Source organism: Meleagris gallopavo, chromosome 3 (genome assembly GCF_905368555.1).
Source record: "Meleagris gallopavo chromosome 3, MGAL_WU_HG_1.1, whole genome shotgun sequence".
Classification (NCBI taxonomy): Eukaryota; Metazoa; Chordata; class Aves; order Galliformes; family Phasianidae; genus Meleagris; species Meleagris gallopavo.
The window spans coordinates 11,309,376-11,329,597 of record NC_139406.1 but is presented as its reverse complement, the minus strand read 5'-3'; the positions used below and the strand labels follow the sequence as shown (position 1 = coordinate 11,329,597).

Here is a 20,222-nt window from a genome sequence, read left to right as displayed (position 1 = left end):
GGCGGAAGAGAAGGCTGTGTTTCCTTTTCATGTGAAAATAGTCTTGTAAACATATGCAGAGACATGTAAAAGCACTGTAACTGCTGTCTCCTAGGATAACAAAACTTGCCATGCCCAGGAGAGAGTATGTTTTGTTCTTCTTTCCATTGCTGTGTATCTGGGAATAGTTCTCTGAAGTTCACAGAACTCGTTGAGAAAATGAGAGGAATTTAATCCATCAATTTTCAGTTGTTAGGAAGCAAAACCTCACTTGAGGAAGCAAGTTTATCATTTTGTGAAAGGGACATTTCATTGTTTCAGACACTGCCTAATGGCCCAGATCCACCAGTTCTCCGTTCTACAATTCAAATCAGTGCTTAGGTCACTTTGACACTGCATCAGCTTTCTGTATGTAGAAATTCAGTTCTCTGGCAGCTAACGTTTACCTCCAACTCACTTTACAGTGATTCCAACTGAGAGTTGTCCTGTGGGTACCTCAAACACCATTATAGTTAATGAGAGAAACCGAGAACATGATAAACAGGAGGCTTGGCTCCTGATGGAACTTCAGAAACTTCGGCGTCAGATTGAAGCTTCTGAGATTCGAATGGTTCAAAGAGCTCCACTTGGTGTGGATCAAGGGGCTCTGCATGACTTCTCTGTCAGAATACAGGATTTAGAGGTAACTGTGTATGTTCTCAGTCGAACATCTCAAACTCATCATGACTCTGTTCTGCAGAGCATGCTGTATTTGGATTCCTCATCAGCTGGGAGTGACATGCACACTCTGCACATATCACAGTTAGCTTCCAATTAAAAGATATATTTGGGTTGGCATTCAGCTTTTTATCTAGAAGTCTTAAGTAGGAAAAGTTGACTCTTGGATTTTAGAAGAGAAATTCTTTCAGGCTATGGTTTCAAAAAGCTTTATGTCAACTGGATGTGACCTCATGCTAAGTGTCATCTAGGTTAAAGCACTGTTAACATTCTTTTGTACAGACCCCAATTTCCCACCTACCTTTTAAGTGCTGTCTATATAAACATGAGGCTTACAGACTTTATCCCCCTCCCAGCTCTTCAGATTTGAAGAAGACTGGAGAGAGAGTTTAGTAAAGAGAATAGATTTAGTTTGAGAAATTCCCCTGGGACAATGAGGTTATTAGAAGGACCTTGGTATGACCACTGGGGAAGCAACTGGCAATAAGGCATTCTGTGAACTGCTTTCTGCAGAGCAGAGTTCCAGAATGGAAGAGGTACTTAAAAAGAGATATTACCTGTTGTGGACTGTACAAAACAGAAACCACATAATGTTACTTAAATTAAAGGAAACGAGCTGAGGCCCTACTTTGTTTCTCAGTCAAGCTAGTTAGATAAGATAAGACTAATTGGACAGGGAAATCAACCTCAGATGTGCAGTAGGATGATAATTCAGCAACCAAAAATGCATAAACTGGGCATTCTTTTTCTTCAGGGTGTGCAGAATGACTCTCAAATAATGGCTGAAACCCTCAACAAGCATAAGGACTTGCTGCCTAATTTCAGAGGCTGTGAAAAGTATGTGTACTTGCAATCAGAGATAAATGCCCTGTTTCAAAAACTGGAAAATATTAATGGTGTTTCTGCTGGCTACTTAGACAGGTAAGAAAATTGAGGCTGTAGTAATAACTTATTCATCTTCTCGCATAATTCTTCCATAATTTCATAATCTAGAAATCCCTTTATTATCAGTAATATAAAATTATATCTTCTTTCCTTTATATCGGTAGAAACACTTAAGTTTCTTCTCATTTCTGGAAGACTAAAGAAAATAAAAATGAGACTTGTGGATATTACTGAATTTTCTTTGTTTATTGCATAATCTCTTTAGTTAATGATCTGCAGGTAATTAGAATTATCATCTTTTCTGCCTCAGTCCATAACTAATTTGTCTTGTTTTGTGTTCTTTATTGTAGCTTGAATGCACTGAGATGTCTACTCCAGCTTATTCTACAAACTGAAGATGTGATCAGAGTTTTTGAAGTCAGGCTATCTGAAGAGGAGACTGTTCCTTTGGATCTTGATAAAGTAGAGGCTTATCGGGCCTGTCTAAAGGTGAGAGGCTAATTCCCAGGGACACAGCAGGACAGAAGTAGTAGCTGTCACTAGTTTATTGAGCTTGGTAAAAGCCTTCTGAAACAGCAGGAGACAGAGAAGCTGAGCCTGTCATATTTTGACATAGATATACAATGCTTTTGCAGGTTATTGGAAGGAATATACAGGTCTGCCATCCGCTGGCTATTGCTTCCCACGCAGAGAAGTCAGGGGCATGGAAGGTCTCCATAAACAGTTTCTGAACAAGGCTACCTGTGTTTAGTCATGTCAGTTACTGCCTTCAAATCTAGCTTCCTCCTTTATTTCTTGCAGAAAGTCTTGTTGATTACTCATGTTGTGATCTAGTTGTAACAAATGTCTGGTTTTTTTCTTTTTTCTTCTATGGAGTGCACTTCAAATCTTAAAGTGAGAACTTCCTCCTGAACAAAGCAAAGAATGATTGCTTTGTTACTCACGATGACAGCATGTAGAAGCAATCTGTCTGGCCCTGAGCTGATCATTTTTTTACACTGAGTGCCTTTGATAAAATAGTCACTCCTTCTTTCTCTCCTCTCCTCAGAAGAATAGGGCAAAGGCTTGAGGTGGTGGCAAAAACAGAACAACCAGGTTGCTCTTTTATCACGTTACCCGAGATCTACAGTTCCAGTTGCTGGTAGATGTGTTTAACTGATGTAAATTTGAATTGCACACAAAAAAAATGCTTGAGCAGATTGTTGAAAGGTGTACCCATCCCCATAACTGGGGAACACAAGAGAGACCTGCTTGCACTGTGTATGCCATTTGGTGTTACAGTGTGTATTTGCACACAAACACCAGTCTGCATATGTGTGTAAAGCAACGTCTTTGTGTCAGACATTGAGGAAAATGCAAACAGGAAAGGAAAAAAAGCACAAATAACCATTGCAGATCTGAACATTTAGAAACTGTATGGCAATCCTAAGTCCTGATCCTATAAGGAGGATTTTCTTCTTTTTTTCTTTTTCTTTTTTTTTTTTTTCCCTCCCTCCTGGGACTACTCAGTGTAGCTCTCAGAAATGGGAATAGTGGCTACAGAGAGTGACATCAGAAGGCTGTGGTTCAGTTAACTGTTTAAGAATAAGTCTAACTTCAAACATGGTTTTAAGTAAATCTCTGTTTACCAAAGTAGATGTATATATGAAGTGAAACTAATTCCAGTTGTCACCAGCGTACATACTATGCTGAATTTGATACAGAACACTTAGATCCCAATGCATTGTGTGTGCTTTTGATAGTTAAGATTGAGTATCCTCTGAATAAAACGTATGATACCTTTTTTTTTTCCTCTCCAGAAAATGAAAAGTGATCTGAACATGAAGAAGTCACTGTTGAATACTCTTGAAAATGAGCTGCAGAAAATGCTTCAGATTCACTCACAGTCTTGCCAGTCATATACCCTGTATGATATGGATGTTGGAAAGTTCAGTGACAAAGTTACCCAATTAATAGACCGCTGGCAGAGAGCTGAAAAGCAGATAGATAACAGGTTTGCTTGAATTTCCTACTGGCTTCTTCTGTATGGCTATTGCTACTAAGATCTTCTTAACAATAAGACTAAAGGAAATAATATCCCTTGAAAGTAAGGATACTGCACAAATTACTGTGCAGATTACTGTGGGGCAGAGAGACTGTAGTAAATAGCAACTGTAAATAGGTTGAGCATACTTCAAAATCGTGTAAGATCAAGCAAGAAAATGTAGTTTTTCATGTTACTGTGTATCCAGTGTGCTACAGAATTAACTAGCATTTTGCCTCTCAAACAAAGCAACTGTGCTTATTTCTGAAATTCTTTACACAAGGGGTAAAAAAACAACCAATCAAGAAAACCACCACAAAACCTAACATTAAGAACTAAGAGGGAAAAAAAAAAATTAAAACTTCATTAAACTGAAGGCATGTTCTACCATGTTTTTATTTTAGGCCAAATCTAGTCCTAGTGATTAAAATTGACTAGTTGCTGCTTTTTTTGGTGAACATTGAAAACAAGTGTACTGAGGTCAGTGCAATGTCGCAGCATTGCAATTCATCCTCCACTTAACTGTCAGGAAGTGTCGACCTCTGTGTAATGCACAATCACACAAAAGTCAGGGACGAAAACCTCTTATTGGGTAACTGTAGCAAGTTCAATAGTCATTACTGGAAATTTTTGTTCAACATTTCCATTTAGAGCTCTATATTGTTTTACTCAGTTCATTACAATATTTATCAGGGTGTCTTGTTTCTGAAAAATGTTTAAAGAGAGAAAAAGTGAATGCACTTTCATTTTGACAGTTTTCTGTTTTTTTTTTCCTAGATCATGGGATTTAGAAAGACAGATCAAACAGCTGAAAACTTACCGGGATCTATATCAGGCTCTGTGCAAATGGATCTGTGATGCAAAGCGCAGGCAGGATTCTATTGAGTCCACAAAGCTGTGTGACTCCAACACTATTATGAGATATCTACATGATCAGAAGGTATGCAACACCTGGCTGAGCTGTCTTCAGTTAACTGGATGTTAAATTGCTTTACTAGTCAGGAAATACCACTATCAATGCAGCCAGCAATACAGTGGCCTGTTTTGAATTAGAAAATATACAAGCTACCAAAAACCAACACATATGTGGAAGTTAAGAGAGAGGAAATATTATTACCCTCATTATTTTCTGTCAGCTGTGCTGTGGATTATGAAAAAGACTATGCTTGTCTCCTTCATGATGACTGACACTTTGGCACAGCAGCTTTAAATTAAGTCAAGGAACTGTAAGATGTTGCAACTTACGGGACAGATTATAGCACAAAAATAAAAATTGGGTATATTTTTGTAAGCTAAAGTCATGCATCTTCCCTTCCCAGCTCAGAAAGTTGTTGAGTTGCTAGGTGTTCCTTTTGAAGAACAGCCTTCTGTACAGTGTGTCTGCTTATGTGGAAGAGGCATGGCTACACTTCATTTCAGTCTAAGCCTCTGGTTTCATGCTGCAGGCATCTTGTGGATGCAGTGTGTACTGGCAAATCTGAGGGACTGCTTCACAGCTCACTTTTTTCTTGACAGAACTTGCACAGTGAAATCTGTGGGAAGCGAGACAAAGTTGAGGAGCTTCTCAAGCATGCAGATCAGTGCTCAGCTGCAATTAAGGTACTTGGATTTCAGCATTTTTACAGGTTGTGGTTTTCATGGTCAGGTGCATCCTATTGTCTCCACTCTAGTGGTAGGCAAAATGTTAGCTCTCTGGGGTGTGTGCGTGCTTGCAAGAAGAAATTGCTGGAGTAAAATAGTAATTTATACAAAACATAACAAAAGCAATCTCTACTTGCCTCCTGAAGATGGCAGGGTGATGTGGGAGATTCCAATGAATGCTTCTCTTCAGGAGAATCAAATCCTCCTTCTAGCCACACCAACCTTTCCAGTTCACATGTTAAAAATAAGAGTAGAGAACAGATGGGTTGCTTCGAAATGTGATCTGATTAGGATCTGGGCTAGAAGGTTAGACAAGTGCAGATTGGCAGGAAGAATGGTAGGCAATAGCCATGAAAACTGAAAAGATGTACAGGGAATGGTTTTACGATCTTTGCATTTCTTTGTGATCTTTATATCTACGCTTTCTCCAGTTAAGCCTTCCTTTCTATCACAAAGATCTTGCTTTACATGTTGTAGCAAAAGTGATGTAAAAGCGACTGGAGTCAATTATCTCTGAAGTTTTCACTGATAATAAAGTATGGTCTTCAACTGACAGAAACACATATCTTTCTGTTTTTTCAAAATTTATATGTTCTATTTTCCCTTTTATTATTCTCTTCCACAAGTCTTCACAATAATTTTTGAACTGATGAACCTTAATTTATGAGAGAAGGTCATTTGTACATGGCCAAAGATAAACAAGGGAGAATGTAGCTATTTAAACAAAAAAATACAGAACCAACCCTTTATTTGCATGTTGAGAAATCCAGATCCAGGGAGTTATTTGGCAGTTGCTATCTGGGTCTTACCTTATCCTGCTGTTTTACAGGATTATGAGCTTCAGGTTGCTTCCTACAGTTCTGGATTAGAAACGTTGCTCAACATACCTATCAAGAAGTGTGTGGTTCAGTCTCCTGCAGTGCTGATTCTGCAAGAGGTATCTTTCCTTCCTATCAGTCTTTTGAATACATTTATTCATCTGCGTGAGCCGTTGTGAGTCATATCCAGCAATATAATAATTAGCACTGCCATTGGTAATGTTTACTAAGCATATATGCAAAAGTAATTAGTGCAGAATAGTTGCTGCACTGCAAAATTATATCTAGGCACATTTAGACAGTAGATTAACCCTCAGGAATTTGGCTCATTCCTATCCAACATCCATTATATACATATTGTGAGAAAGTAAGATCTGTGCCCCAAGTGGTTCAGTCACTTTCAAACTGGGAATTAACCATTATTTTAAAAGTCCAACTTGCCTTACCTGTGACTGTCAGGCAGGAATAGCATGAAGAACCAGGAGATGAAGGCTTGGATTTAATACTACGTAAGCACTGGGGGAAAGTAATACTGAAAAAGATGTGGGTCTGTCAGAAGAGAGAATTTATATACTGGGGGTCATACAAATTTGCGAGGAGGAAACTTAGCTACTTAATTGTCAAATGACTTGTTTTCTCAAGTAAATTAGAATTTTAAATAGTTTGAGAACTAGGTATGTTCATATCTACCTCTGTAGCATAAGCTACTAATAATTTCCTTTTTCTTTTCAAGGCTAGCGAGGCTCAGGCTCGCTACATAGAGCTTCTTACAAGATCTGGAGATTATTACAAATTCTTAAGTGAAATGTTAAAGAGCATGGAGGACCTGAAGGTAATCTGCCTCTTTTATTTCCTTTGCCTTCTATTTTTGTCACAGGTTAGCACTATCACTGATCCAAGACTTTATACTTTAGTGCAGTGCTAAACAATACACAAAGCTAAATGCTGAACTTTATCATTGAATAGGAGACTCCTCCCATGAATGAGGCATATGAGTAGCTTTATGAAACCTTTTTTTCAGAGTACAGTGTCTTGTAGAGTTACTACCAAGATCTTGTGTGAGAGAGAATGTTAGCCTTTGTGGTAAATAAGAGGGGCTTGATAAAACACGCAGGATGTTTTTCTCCCCCTGGCAGAGTGACCTCAATAAGAATACAGTTATCTCCATGCTGAAAACTTATCATTAAAAGGACATACCTCATTGGTATCTGTTGTTTAAAATGGTGTAATGGCTGCATGGATTCCATTCAGGCCCATTTGAAACGTCATATATGAAGGATGAAAATTACTTGAAAATGAAATAGCTTCTAAATGAGGCTGTTTAATATTTTGCTGGTGAACTCTTGGTACACCAGATTTTACTGTCTGTATTGCATCTCCCTTGCCCATCAAGTACTGTTTCCCTCTGAAAGTCATCATGTTGGTTTCTAAATAAAATCTGAATAAATAAGAGATTTGCCAGAATTTGCCTTGATGACTTTAAATTAAAAAGGATTTTGAGTTATCATTGAAGCAAATAAAATATACATCTTGTAAGTTGTCAGATTTGCAAGTGTATATTGTGTTGATTGTGCTACTTTTGAAACAGTTGTCACAAGTGAGCATTTTTTTCTTTTTTTCCCTTTCTTTTGTTACCATTTTGTAGATGAAAGCCACCAAAATTGAACTTCTGGAAGAAGAACTCAGACTTGCCAGGGATTCAAATTCAGAGACAAACAACAAGCATAAATTCCTGGAACAGAATCTGCAGAAGTACCAGATGGACATATCTCAGCTCAAAGCAAAGCTGATGAGTTTGGAGGAGATGAAAAGACAGGCTGAAATGGATGGAAATTCAGCTAAGCAAAACCTGGACAAATGCTATGCCCAAATAAAGGATCTAAATGACAGAATAACCAGGTTGACTTATGAGACTGAAGATGAGAAAAGGAAAAGGAAGTTGTTGGAGGATAGATATGAGCAACAAAAGAATGACTACGACCAGCTGCAGAAAACAAGACAAAACGAGAAAGACAGCCTTGGCTGGCAAAAGTTAGAATCCGAGAAGGTCATCAAGGAGAAGGAGTACGAGATAGAAAGATTAAGGGTTCTCCTGCAGGACGAAGGCACACGGAAGAGGGAGTATGAAAATGAGCTGGCTAAGGTAAGAAACCAGTTTAGCGAGGAGATGAGTAATTTAAAGAACAAGTATGAAACAGAAATTAATATTAAGAAGACCACAATCCAGCAGATAGCTGCACAGAAAGATGATGATGCAAAAGGTCTCAGAGCCCAGGTTGACAGACTGTCAAGAGAAAACAGAGACCTTAAGGATGAAATCGTGAGGCTGAACGATGCCATTCTGCAAACCACAGATCAGCGGAGGAGGGCAGAGGAAGATGCTCTTCAGCAGAAGGCTTGCAGTTCTGAAGTGTCACAGCAGAAGCACCAGTTAGAGCTGGAGCTGAAACAGATCATTCAGCTTCGTGGTGAAGACAACTCAAGATACAAGCAGGCTCTTGAAGAGGCTGCTGCTACTATTCAGGATAAAACTAAGGAGCTGGAAAGGCTAAAGCTTCAGCTTCAGGAAGAAGCTAAAAGTCGATGGGAACTTGAAAATGAGTTGGCTAAGGTAAGGAACAGTTATGATGAGGAAATTATTAGCTTAAAGAACAAGTATGAAACTGAGATTAATATCACAAAGACCACAATTCACCAGGTCACTATGCAAAAGGAAGAGGATACCAATAATTATAGAACGCAGCTTGATAATGCTATGAGAGAAAATAGGAATTTGTGTGAGGAAATTAGGAGGCTGAAGAATACAATAACTCAAACGACAGATAATCTACGGAAAATAGAAGAGAATGCTCAGCAGCAAAAGGCAGCTGGCTCAGAGCTTTCTCAGAAGAAACAGCAGCTGGAGATTGAACTAAAACAAGTTATTCAAAGGCACTCTGACGAAAGCATGCGATACAAACAGTCACTTGATGATGCATCTAAGACCATTAAAGAGAGAAATAAAGAGATTGAAAGGCTGAGAAAGTTGTTGGATGTAGAGACAAGTCAAAGAAAAGAACTAGAGGATGAGAACAATCAGTTAAAAAGAGTTCAGTTTGACCTTCAGAAAGCAAACACGAGTGCTACTGAGACAATTAACAAGCTGAGGATCCAGGAGCAGGATCTGGCCAGACTGAAAATTGACTATGAAAGAGTTTTGCAAGAGAAAAAAGGCAGGGATCAAGAAAGTGCAAAGTTCCAAAGCACTGTAAAAGACTTGCAGATCCAAAAACATAAGCTGGAGGAGGAACTTTGCAGGCAGAATAAGAATGTGATGGAAGAGACAGCCAGGAGGAAGAAACTGGAAGAGGAAGTAGAAGGCATGAGGAGATCTCTGAGAGAGCAATCTGTTAAAATAACTAATCTCACACAGCAGATAGAGGAAGTGTCTATTGTAAAGAAGAGAAATGAAGATGACCTTAGACACCAAAGAGAAGTATTAGATGGTCATGTGAGAGAGAAACAAAGGTATATGGAGGAGATAAGAAAGTACACATCTGATATTGAGACTTTACGTCGTCAGTTGGTGCAAGAACAGGAGCAATTAAAGCAGGCTCACCTGCGAAATGAGCACTTACAGAAAACCTCCGAGGAGAAGAGCAAAAACTTGAATGAGTGCAAAATCGAAATCGAAAGGCTCCAATCTCTCACCGAGAACCTAACCAAGGAACACTTGTTACTGGAGGAAGAGCTGCGAAATGTTAGATTGGAGTATGATGATCTCAGAATGGTCAGAAGTGAAGTTGATGAGAAAAATTCTGCCATTGCTGAACTAAAGAATCAGCTTCAGACAAGCAACAAGCAAACCCTGGAACTTCAGGGGTTGATTAATGATTTACAGAAAGAAAGGGAAAAATTGAGACAGGAAATTGAAAAATTCCAAAAGCAGGCTCTGGAGGTATTCACACATATTTTGATCCCAGCTTTACTGTCTCTCAGATATATAATTAATCACAATGTCCATTTGAACCAACTTAATTCACACCTTGCTGATTAAGTTCACTGTACTTGTGACTAATATTCTTTTTATGGCCACTCTCCTCGTTATTTTTAAAAGAAAAATGTCAGGATTTGGCCACTTTCTTAGCCCCTTTACTCCCTGAGGACTGTGCTAGGAAACTTCAAAGTGTCTTTTTCACCTAGCTGAGCCTTGCCCTCAGCATGGAGGAAACCCTGGATATGTAACAGTCTTCACCAAACTATCCTAAGGGAAAATAAGAATACATGGAGTACCACCGTGCTTTAGCTGTACTCTGCTGGCTGTGTGCTTCCCAGGTCTGTTTTGGTCAGAATGGGTTAAAGCAGTTCTTTGAACCTGATCTGAGCCATATCACAAATTAAACAAGCTAAAAGCCCCAGAACCAACAAACCGTCAAAGTGCTGTTTAGCTGCGTAAAGTGGTGACTAAGAATTAAAAGTGATGCTGCCAGCTAAGATACCAAAAACGTAAATTTCATTGACTGTTGGGACTTCTGTTCCTAAGTCATCAACAGTGACTTAAATTTCACTATCAGCCCATGTTCCGTAAACTTGAGATGACAGTATAGATTAGCTAAAGAAAAGATATTTTTGCATCTTCATTCTTCCACCTTTTGAAAATGTTTATTTTTTTCTGTATTTGCCCTCCATATTTTTTTCCTCATTCTCATCTATTCTGTCAGTTGTTTAGTTTTTCTTTATTTTTAAAAACCTAATACTAATTTTTAGTAACATTTAGCATTGCCTGACATCTAAGCATTAATAATGCATGTGTTACAAATATATAACATTTTATTTGGTTTAATATGGACTGCATGTGAATGTGCATGGAGATGTTAGTGTATAAAGGTGTATGTGCGTATATATATTATATTATGAAGATATTAAGGGAATTAAAATGTAAATCAATAAGTTGTTTGAAACTAATAGGAAAAAGTGAGTCATATATTTCGTTTTCATCCATGTGTGACCAGTCCTTAGCTGATATGTATTCACTTAGGTTAGAATTATGCCAGGGTACATCTATTGGGCATCAGATTCTTAAAGAATCTTCAGTGCTCTGTGCATGTACTGTGAGACGCATTAAGAAGGCAGAAAGAGTTAACTAAATGACTAGAAAATTAAGATTGTAGGTAATAGATTGGAGACTCTGGTACTAAAGACACTTTCATTGAAGGGACAGATGTACCTTCACTGGTTTATTTTATTCATGATCTTGGGTAAGGCACTGCTGTGACTGGAATGTTTTCCAGTGGCAGTTCGTTGCAGGTTAAATGAGAGGCTGAAGGGTGTTGTAAGTGGAGAGTCTAACTATCTTCTCTTGTTTTATTTCTTGTTTAAAATTTTAGGCATCCAATAGGATTCAAGAATCCAAAAATCAGTATAACCACATTATGCAAGAAAGAGAAACCTTACTGATAAAAATGAGTGCTTTGGAGCAAGACAAAGCCAGGCTGCAGAGATTAGAAGAGGAGCTGAACCGTTTGAAAGTTAACCTGGAATCAGAGTCTCGTTTGAAGCAACGCCTGGAAAATGAGAAACAACAAATCCTGAATGACCTCAACCAATGGAAGAGCCAGCACTCCCGGACAGAGGAATCCATAAGGAAGATCCAGTGTGAGAGAGAGAAGAGTGAGAGGGAGAAGAACACCTTGAGGAGTGAGATTGAAAGGCTGCAGATGGAGATTAAAAGGATTGAGGAGAGATACCGATGCAGACTGGAAGAGACTGCTGTCAAAAACCAGTCAGAGTTGGAATCTGAGCGTCTCAGACTGCAGAGAGAGATCGAGAAACTTAAACAACGCCCATATGGGTCCCACAGATCTACTCAGACTGAAGAAGACTTCTGTATTGATGCCTCCAAGTTGGTGTTCAATGGGCTGCGGAAGAAAATTACAGCAATGCAGCTATATGAGTGTCAGCTTATAGACAAACTCACTCTGGATAAATTGCTGAAGGGGCAGAGGTCAGTAGAAGAAGTCACTGCCGACATTGAACCCTTTCTGAAAGGGGCAGGTGCTATTGCAGGAGTATCTGTTTTACCCAGACAGAAGTACTCCTTTGTTGAGGCCAAACGGAACCAGCTGCTTACGGCAGAAAATGCAGTCCTGCTCTTGGAAGCCCAGGCAGCAACAGGAGGAGTGATAGACCCACACCGCAATGAGGTATTAACAGTGGACAGTGCTATTGCCAGAGATCTGATTGACTTTGATGACAGAGAACAAATCTATACGGCAGAAAAGGCTGTTACAGGTTTTAAAGATCCTTTCTCAGGCAAAACTGTGCCACTATCTGAAGCCATGAAGAAAAACTTGATTGACAGAGAAACTGGGATGCGTCTGCTTGAAGCCCAGCTGGCTGTGGGAGGGATTGTTGATCCTGTTAACAGTGTTTTCCTACCCAAAGATGTAGCTTTATCCCGTGGATTGATTGACAAAGATTTGTACAGGATTCTAAACAACTGCCAAAGTACCACAAAGAACTTCATTGATCCCAGCACCAAAAAGGCAGTCACTTACGTGCAGCTAAAGGAAAAATGCAGGATTGAGCCACATACTGGCTTGCTACTCCTTCCAGTGCAGAAGAGGAGTATGTCATTCCAAGGAATCAGGCAGCCTGTCTCAGCAGATGCTCTTCTTGAGGCTGGAATTATAAAGGAATCAACAAGGAATGATTTGGAAAGAGGTGCAATTACAGTGGAAGAAGTGAGTGAGAGGATTATCAATTTCCTTCAGGGCTCTAGCTGTATTGCAGGTATCTACAATGAGGCTACTAAAGAGAAACTTGGCATTTACCAGGCTATGAAAATAGGCTTGGTTAGACCAGGGACAGCCCTTGAACTCCTAGAAGCCCAGGCAGCCACCGGGTTCATAGTTGATCCTGTCAGCAACGCGAGGCTGCCTGTTGAGGAAGCTTATAAAAGAGGTCTTGTTGGAATAGAATTTAAAGAGAAGCTTCTCTCTGCTGAAAGAGCCGTCACTGGGTACAAAGACCCAGAAACTGGAAACATCATTTCTCTGTTTCAAGCAATGAACAAAGAGCTCATAGAAAGAGGCCATGGCATTCGCTTGCTGGAGGCCCAGATTGCCACCGGCGGAATCATTGACCCAAAAGAAAGCTACCGCTTGCCAGTTGAGACAGCCTACAAGCGTGGCTACTTCAATGAGGAGCTCAACCAGATTCTTAGTGATCCAAGCGATGACACCAAAGGGTTTTTTGATCCTAATACAGAAGAGAACTTGACCTACTTGCAGCTGAAAGAAAGATGCATAAAGGATGATGCAACAGGGCTCTGTCTTCTGCCCCTGAGGGAGAAGAAGAAGGTGGTACACACCTCACAGAAGAACACCCTTAGGAAGCGCCGAGTTGTCATTGTAGATCCAGAAACAAACAGGGAGATGTCAGTGCAGGAGGCATACAGCAAGGGCCTCATAGATTTTGACACCTATACAGAACTAGCTGAACAGGAGTGTGAGTGGGAAGAAATAACTATTACAGGATCGGATGGTAGCAGTAGAGTAGTCCTTGTTGATAGGAAAACAGGTAGCCAGTATGATATACAAGATGCTATTGATAAAGGTCTGGTGGAGAAGAAATTTTTTGATCAATACCGTTCTGGCAGCTTAAGCCTGACTCAGTTTGCAGACATGATTTCCTGCCGTAATGGCACTGATGAGGTGTTTCGACATGAATCGGTGACTCGGTCTCCCACAGTCCTGAGTGTCAGGAGTTCTTCCTCGCTGATAAGGAGTGGTTCATTCTCAGAGACCCCAGATGAGTGCAGTCCCATTGCAGCCATATTTGACACTGAAAACTTGGAGAAAATCTCAATTTCAGAAGCTATACAGCGGGGCATTGTGGATAGCATCACCGGACAACGGTTACTTGAAGCCCAAGCCTGCACAGGGGGCATAATATGCCCTACCACGGGCCAAAGGCTCTCCCTTCAGGAAGCTACCAGTCAAGGCATCATTGATCAGGATATGGCCACGCGGCTCAAACCAGCCCAAAAGGCCTTCATAGGATTTGAAGGCATAAAGAGCGGACGCAAGAGGATGTCAGCAGCAGAAGCAGTCAAGGAAAAATGGTTGCCTTATGAGGCTGGGCAGCGGTTCCTTGAATTCCAGTACCTCACCGGTGGTCTCGTGGATCCAGAAGTACGTGGAAGAATAAGTATTGAAGAAGCCATTCGAAATTCATTGATTGATGGTCGCGCTGCCCAGAAATTGCAAGACACCAACAGCTATCCCAAAATACTGACCTGCCCCAAGACCAAACTGAAAATATCCTACAAAGATGCAATGAATCGGTCAATGGTGGAAGATATCACTGGTCTTAAACTCTTGGAAGCAGCCTCTGTTTCGTCTAAAGGTATATCCAGTCCCTACAATGTCTCCTCAGCACCCGGCTCTCGCTCTGGCTCTCGCTCTGGCTCACGTTCAGGTTCACGCAGTGGATCTAGGAGGGGAAGTTTTGATGCATCGGCAACTTCTTCATATTCTTACTCATACTCAACCTTCAGCAGTGGCTCTATTGGGCGCTAGTAAGTGAGGGAACATGAATGCATTTTAATATCACCTAGCTTAGTCTATATCCCCTTTCCTAAATCAACAACTGATTAACTGAAAGCAATAGAGTTTGTGGTCCTGTTGTTACTTGCACAAGCGAAACCACTTTGCTGAAACCAAGGAAATAAAGGCATGTCCAAAACAAATTTTAAGTCTTTTCTGGGTGTGTTCAATGTCTGAAAAAGCTGTAAAATGCCTGAACACACATTTGTGGAGTAGAGGATACGGGAATGCAAGAAGTCATGTTTGTGAATTTTGATTTTCAGTTGCCATTTCCGTTTAGTGTTGGATTTTTAATGGGTCTCTGTATATTTTAAATACTGTCATTTGCCTTCTCCTATTAACTGTATCTGCCAACTCATAAACTGATAGCTGAGGTTTTAAAGTCCTGAAGCTTTTTTTTTTGTTGTTTTTCCACTTAGAGCCTTTTTCAATTTGCTATTACAGAAAAAAAATACACTGTGGATAGAAAATACCTTAAATATTGGTCTACAGTCTATGCTATTACATGAAAAGCTGTCTTCCAAATGTTCTGCTTCTTTAAGTATAACTTGGTGAATATAAAGGGCTGGTATTAGGCTGGGCTTTTGTGTTACTGTTATCTATATGTTTTCTACTGTTTTGCTTTATTTCCATGTAACAAAAAATATATACAAATCTAACTGCACCACATCAGCTATCCTGGGCAATAAACCTTTGCAGTTTTAAACTACTTGTTGTGTGCTTATTAAACAGAGCTATGAATACTGTTAGAGATAAGAATTATAGAAAGGACCATTTAGAAAAGAAAGATGTAATAGTCTTGTTGTAAAAACAGCAGATTGGCATCGTGAAAAATAATGTGCCTGCACATCATTTTTATGAATACAGACTTTTGATTCTGTGCTTTCAAAAGGAAAGTGAAGATTGCACCAGTAATGAAAACTGCTCTAGAAGCAGAAAGCCAGTTTCTACAGTTGATTCCACAGTTGATTGTAGGCTTGATTTCTTCTGCTCATGATCCTTTGTCTCTGCTGCTATGACAGACCATGAGTTAGATTCTCCCTTGTGCATCATTCAGTGTTGGACAGTGAGCAGAACAAAGATAAGTGACTGAACTTTGCCGAACAGTCTAGTGGAATAGGAGGGTCTTTCAAAAACCTAAACAGTCACCTCCTGTGATGTCCAGCCACCTCTGGTGGCCCCTGAAAACCTAGAAAATGGCAAGCACATACCATTGTTTGTGTGACGGCTTCTTGTTGCAAGTTCTGCTAGCAACCTGTTGTCTTCTTGTACCTGAGGTCTCTCCTGAGCTCAGAAAGCAGAGCAGGGCTGAGCACCGGACTAGAGGCATGATTTGAAGCTGCTTAGTTGTTGTGGCTGTTCCTCAGCCGTGGCAGAAAATGTCTGTGTCTGTTGAGACCGTCATGTCCTCTCCTGCACACAGCAGAGTGCAAATACCTTTGGTAGGTATTGTGTTCCTAGCTCTGTTATCACTTAAAATAATGTAGCATGGTTTTAGATAAATACCAGTACAGAGATTTAAATGAAAAAACTATTAGTGTAATTTGCCAGTATATGAAATAAAGTCTTCCTGTAAGTAGTTGAAACACATAACGGGCTTTTAGCTGTGTACCATGTAGGGACTTTACCTGTCTATCAGTTCTATGAATTGTTACAGGTAAAAAGAGTAAACTGAAAGGAACGAATGCTAATCACTGTCAATGGTGCTGCATGATTTTTGTAGCATATTGTTTTCCCAGGGTGAGAATAGATTGGATTTTGATAGTTTTGTCTCTGCTGAAGCATAGCTCCTAACCTGAAAAGTGTTTCCAGTATCTTCTGAATATTATAACATCTAAACTCTCTCCCATACGTAAAGTATTCTCTATTACTGGACTAAGAAACTAAGTGGACTGCTACAAGTCAGTAGGGACCTCTGTAGAAAGTAGGTGATAAAGCGATAAATCTGTCCATGAGGAAATTCCACAGCTTCTGAGGTTTGCTTACAGCTGAAATTCATTAGCTGTACCATGGAGGAGAATACAGTGCCTGAGTAGCTTTCTGATTGCTAGGGAGAAACAGCTGTGGGTGGTTTTTTCTTTGTTTGCTTTTAAGACCTTAATCAGAATCTGTTGCAGCAGTTTTAAATGCAGAGAAGGTTGCAGTGCTCTACAGTAAAGGTAAAAATGAACTTTTTACTGAAGAGAAGCCTGCAATTGGGTGCCTGCACTTGGCATGGACTGGGAAATTCTGCTTACTTTGAAGCACAGTTGCTAGCTGCCTGTGTGAAAATTCTGCACAAGACCCAGGGGCTGAATGGCAGCTGAGCTAGGGTAGGCAGCAGGTGGGGCAGGAAACTGATAACCTGGACGTGCTAGAGAGTTTTCCTCTGTAGTAAAAAGGTGCACAGGAAGGAGCTGTAGGAAGAGCTCTCCTTCTCTAGAGCTGAAGTTTGGCAGCTGCAGCCCCATATGGTCAGACAGCAGAAATACAACAGGTATGAGCAGTAGGAGGACAAGGCGTTGGATGTGGTCAATGTGGGTGTGTGTTTCTGAGGCAGCATATGGTGTTGGTGAAATGGGAGAGCTGTACCTGGGTACACCCAGTTGTTTTATTGTGATGTGGTGCTGTGGCGACAAGGAAGTGAATGTGGAGCTTTGGGGTAGGGTGTTCACAGGCTCAGCACTTCTTGCATGAAAGATGAAATTTTTTTTTTTTTTTCCTTTTCCCTTGAATGAATGACTGTCAATTCTGAATTTGTATCTCTGCTGAGACAGTAGCTCTTCAGTATTAAAAATCCAAGGTAGACTTGGCCCAGCCTGTGCCTGTGAGCACTTCCCCATGTGGAAGGGGTGCTGGGTGAGATGTGTCCATTAGCAGCCTTGGGGCTTAGAGTCAATTCCCCAAATCCACTGCTTCCTCCCTGTGCCTGGGGACAGAAGATAGGGCTGATAAGTCCATTGTGTACATCAACCCTGTTCAGTGGAAAAACGAGTGCCCTGCATGTTGACTTGGCTGGGGAGTATTTGGTTATTAGCAGGGTCAGCTTCTTACAGAGTTGGGGTTCACTCTGATCAGGACAGGAATTTATTTCTGAGGGGTTTTTTTGGAGTGAATCACCTTGATGTTGGAGATTTACTGTCCATCTGCTTCTGGGCTGAGAAAAGGCTCCTGCTTAGGGAAGTACATGGAAAACCATACAGCTTTGCACAGCAGTGCATGAGCCTGTTTTGTCTGTCTTCTGCAACTTTGTGATGCATGTATAGCATGGTTGACTAATAGTCTAGCCTTCTGAATATGAAAGATGGGTGGGGAATATTTACAGAATAACTTTATGTGACAGTGTAAAATTGGATTATTAAATTATAGGTATTTATAGCGAGTGTGGGTGTGGTTCTTTTTTAACTTGTTTATATTTCAATTTTCTGTATATTCTTCTAAGATAAATCTCTGTGAGTCATTCTCTTTGAAGTTTCTACGCTTCTAGGCTGTTCTGAGATGAGTGGGATTCACTTGTCGTGTGTAGCTGTCTCAGACTTATGTTATATTTGGAAATGCATGTTTCTTATATGTGAGACAACTTGCACAATCTCTGTGTACCTCGAAGCAGGCTGTGTGTAGGCTTTCTGCTCCTTTCTGACCTGTGTTAGCTATCCTGGTGTTAACAACTATGCATCTGTAATTTGAGGCTAATATTTTATTATTCTTTCTCCTCACAGTAACACCAAATGCACAGTTAGTACATGTATAACTGCATCCTATAATAAGCAGAGCAATGTCTTGAATTCTAATCATCACAGAGTGTGTTTCAGCAACATGTTTCATGGTAATAAATCCAGTGGGATGCTATACTGGTGGGAGTTGAATATCCATCTGCTAATGTACCAGGTACTTCTGTTGCTGATCCCTCTGCAGATTCCTGTTCTGTTGGCAATGCATGGTCCTCTGCTTCTTGTAGCCCAGGTGTATGCACTGAACCAGGGAATGTTGCTTGCTCATGGCAGCTGCTGCTTGTTTTTTTTTTTTTTTTTTTTTTGGGGGGGTGGGGGTGAGGGTGGTGCATCTATCATCTGGCTACTTGGAGACAAAGAGTCTTTCTTTTCCTTTCCTTCAGCTTGCAAAGAGGCATTCATGCCATTTCTTCCACCTGGGCCCTAGTGCTGTCTTCCATTATCTGTCTGCAGGGTGGAAACCGTTTGATAGTCACTTAGGTTGGAAAATATCTTCAAGATCACAAGTCCAATCATCAACTTGGCCTACTGTGTTCTATCACTAAACCGTGTACCTTAGTGCTATGTCCACTGGACTCTTAAATACCTCCTGGAGTGGGGACTCCACTACTTCTCTGGGCAGTCCATTCCAATGCTTCACACTGCCTGTGAAGAAATTCTTCTAATGTTCAATCTAAACCTCTCTTTGTGCAACCTGAGACCAGTTCCCAAGTGACAAGCGATGGGACTCAAGGGAAAGTAGCCAACACCCTCCTTGCTGCAACAGCCTGTCAGGGAGTTGTAGACAGTGATAAGGTCTCCCTTGAGCCTTCTCTTCCACAGAACAAACGGCCCCAGTTCACTCAGCTGCTTCTCATAACTTTTCCTCTAATCCCTTACTAGCTTGTTGCTCTTCTCTGCACATGCTCAAGCAAGTCTAATGTATTTCTTGCAGTTAGGAGCCCAAAACTGAACACCATGTTTGAGGTGTGGCTTCACCAGCGCTGTATACAATGGGACCACTGCTTTCCCAGTCCTGTTGGCCACTCTGTCTCTGATGCAGCCTAGGAGCTGTTGGCCCTGGCCATCTGAGCACACTGCTGGTTCCTGTTCAGCTGCCTGTCAATCAGCACCACCAGATCTTTTTCTGCTTGGTGGCTTTTCAGCCACACTGCTCTGAGCCTGCTGTGTGGACCCAAGTAGAGCACCTGGCACTAAACCTTGTTGAAAGTCATAAGGCACTTGTACCTAGCTTATCCAGCACCCTCTGCAAACCTTCCAAACCCTAACAGAGAGAAACATGCAGGGGATGCTATTGCTAAATACTGATAAGTACTTTACTGCAAGTACACTCTTTACTATATAAAAAGCCTTCCTGTTCCTATGAAGCTACGTTTAACGGCTAAATAAGTAGTAAACAGAGGATAAAATCATTCAATAAAGCTGAGCTGTCATTCAACCTTATCTCAGAGAACTTGATAGTAATCTAAACAAACTGTGCAACCCTGACTCTGGGGACTTTAGGTTTCCTACCTTGTTTCCCAGTGGCCTCCTTCACTCTGGGAAATTCAACATGTCCTCTGGGGCCAGACTCACTATCAAGTCCAGGTAGACCAGTTTTTCCCCTTTCAAAATGTTGCTGACTTCATTTATTTTTATTATGCCAAGAATAATGTATTTGTTTTCATAGGAGGAGGGGTGAGGGAGGGGGGAAACACAAAACAAAGAATGAAGTCCTGGGAAGGTTTTACAAACAATCGAGGACAGAACGGGGATAGCACTTGGTTTCTTGGATGAGCTAGGGAGTTTGAAGACAGAATCAAATGTTTCTTCTTCAGATATCTTTATTTTTAAAACTTAGTTCTATTTTAAAATGTTGCTA

At 40.6% G+C, this 20,222-nt stretch overlaps 1 protein-coding gene across 3 annotated transcripts in view; it reads left to right on the top strand.

Annotated features, from left to right (window-relative positions):
- Nucleotides 1-15,357, top strand: part of DSP (desmoplakin) — a 37,231-nt gene extending 21,874 nt beyond the window's left edge. For 2 of the 3 annotated variants that reach the window (XM_010708378.3, XM_010708377.3), the window contains exons 15-24: nt 444-661; nt 1,451-1,617; nt 1,932-2,070; nt 3,381-3,574; nt 4,382-4,544; nt 5,120-5,203; nt 6,075-6,182; nt 6,797-6,895; nt 7,709-10,000; nt 11,430-15,357. In XM_010708378.3, the coding sequence (XP_010706680.2) occupies nt 444-661; nt 1,451-1,617; nt 1,932-2,070; nt 3,381-3,574; nt 4,382-4,544; nt 5,120-5,203; nt 6,075-6,182; nt 6,797-6,895; nt 7,709-10,000; nt 11,430-14,624 (6,659 nt within the window). In that variant the 3' untranslated portion in view covers nt 14,625-15,357. The remainder of the gene's footprint in view (nt 1-443; nt 662-1,450; nt 1,618-1,931; nt 2,071-3,380; nt 3,575-4,381; nt 4,545-5,119; nt 5,204-6,074; nt 6,183-6,796; nt 6,896-7,708; nt 10,001-11,429) is intronic. The other variant, XM_010708379.3, reaches the window with a different exon arrangement.
- Nucleotides 15,358-20,222: the final 4,865 nt, after the last annotated feature.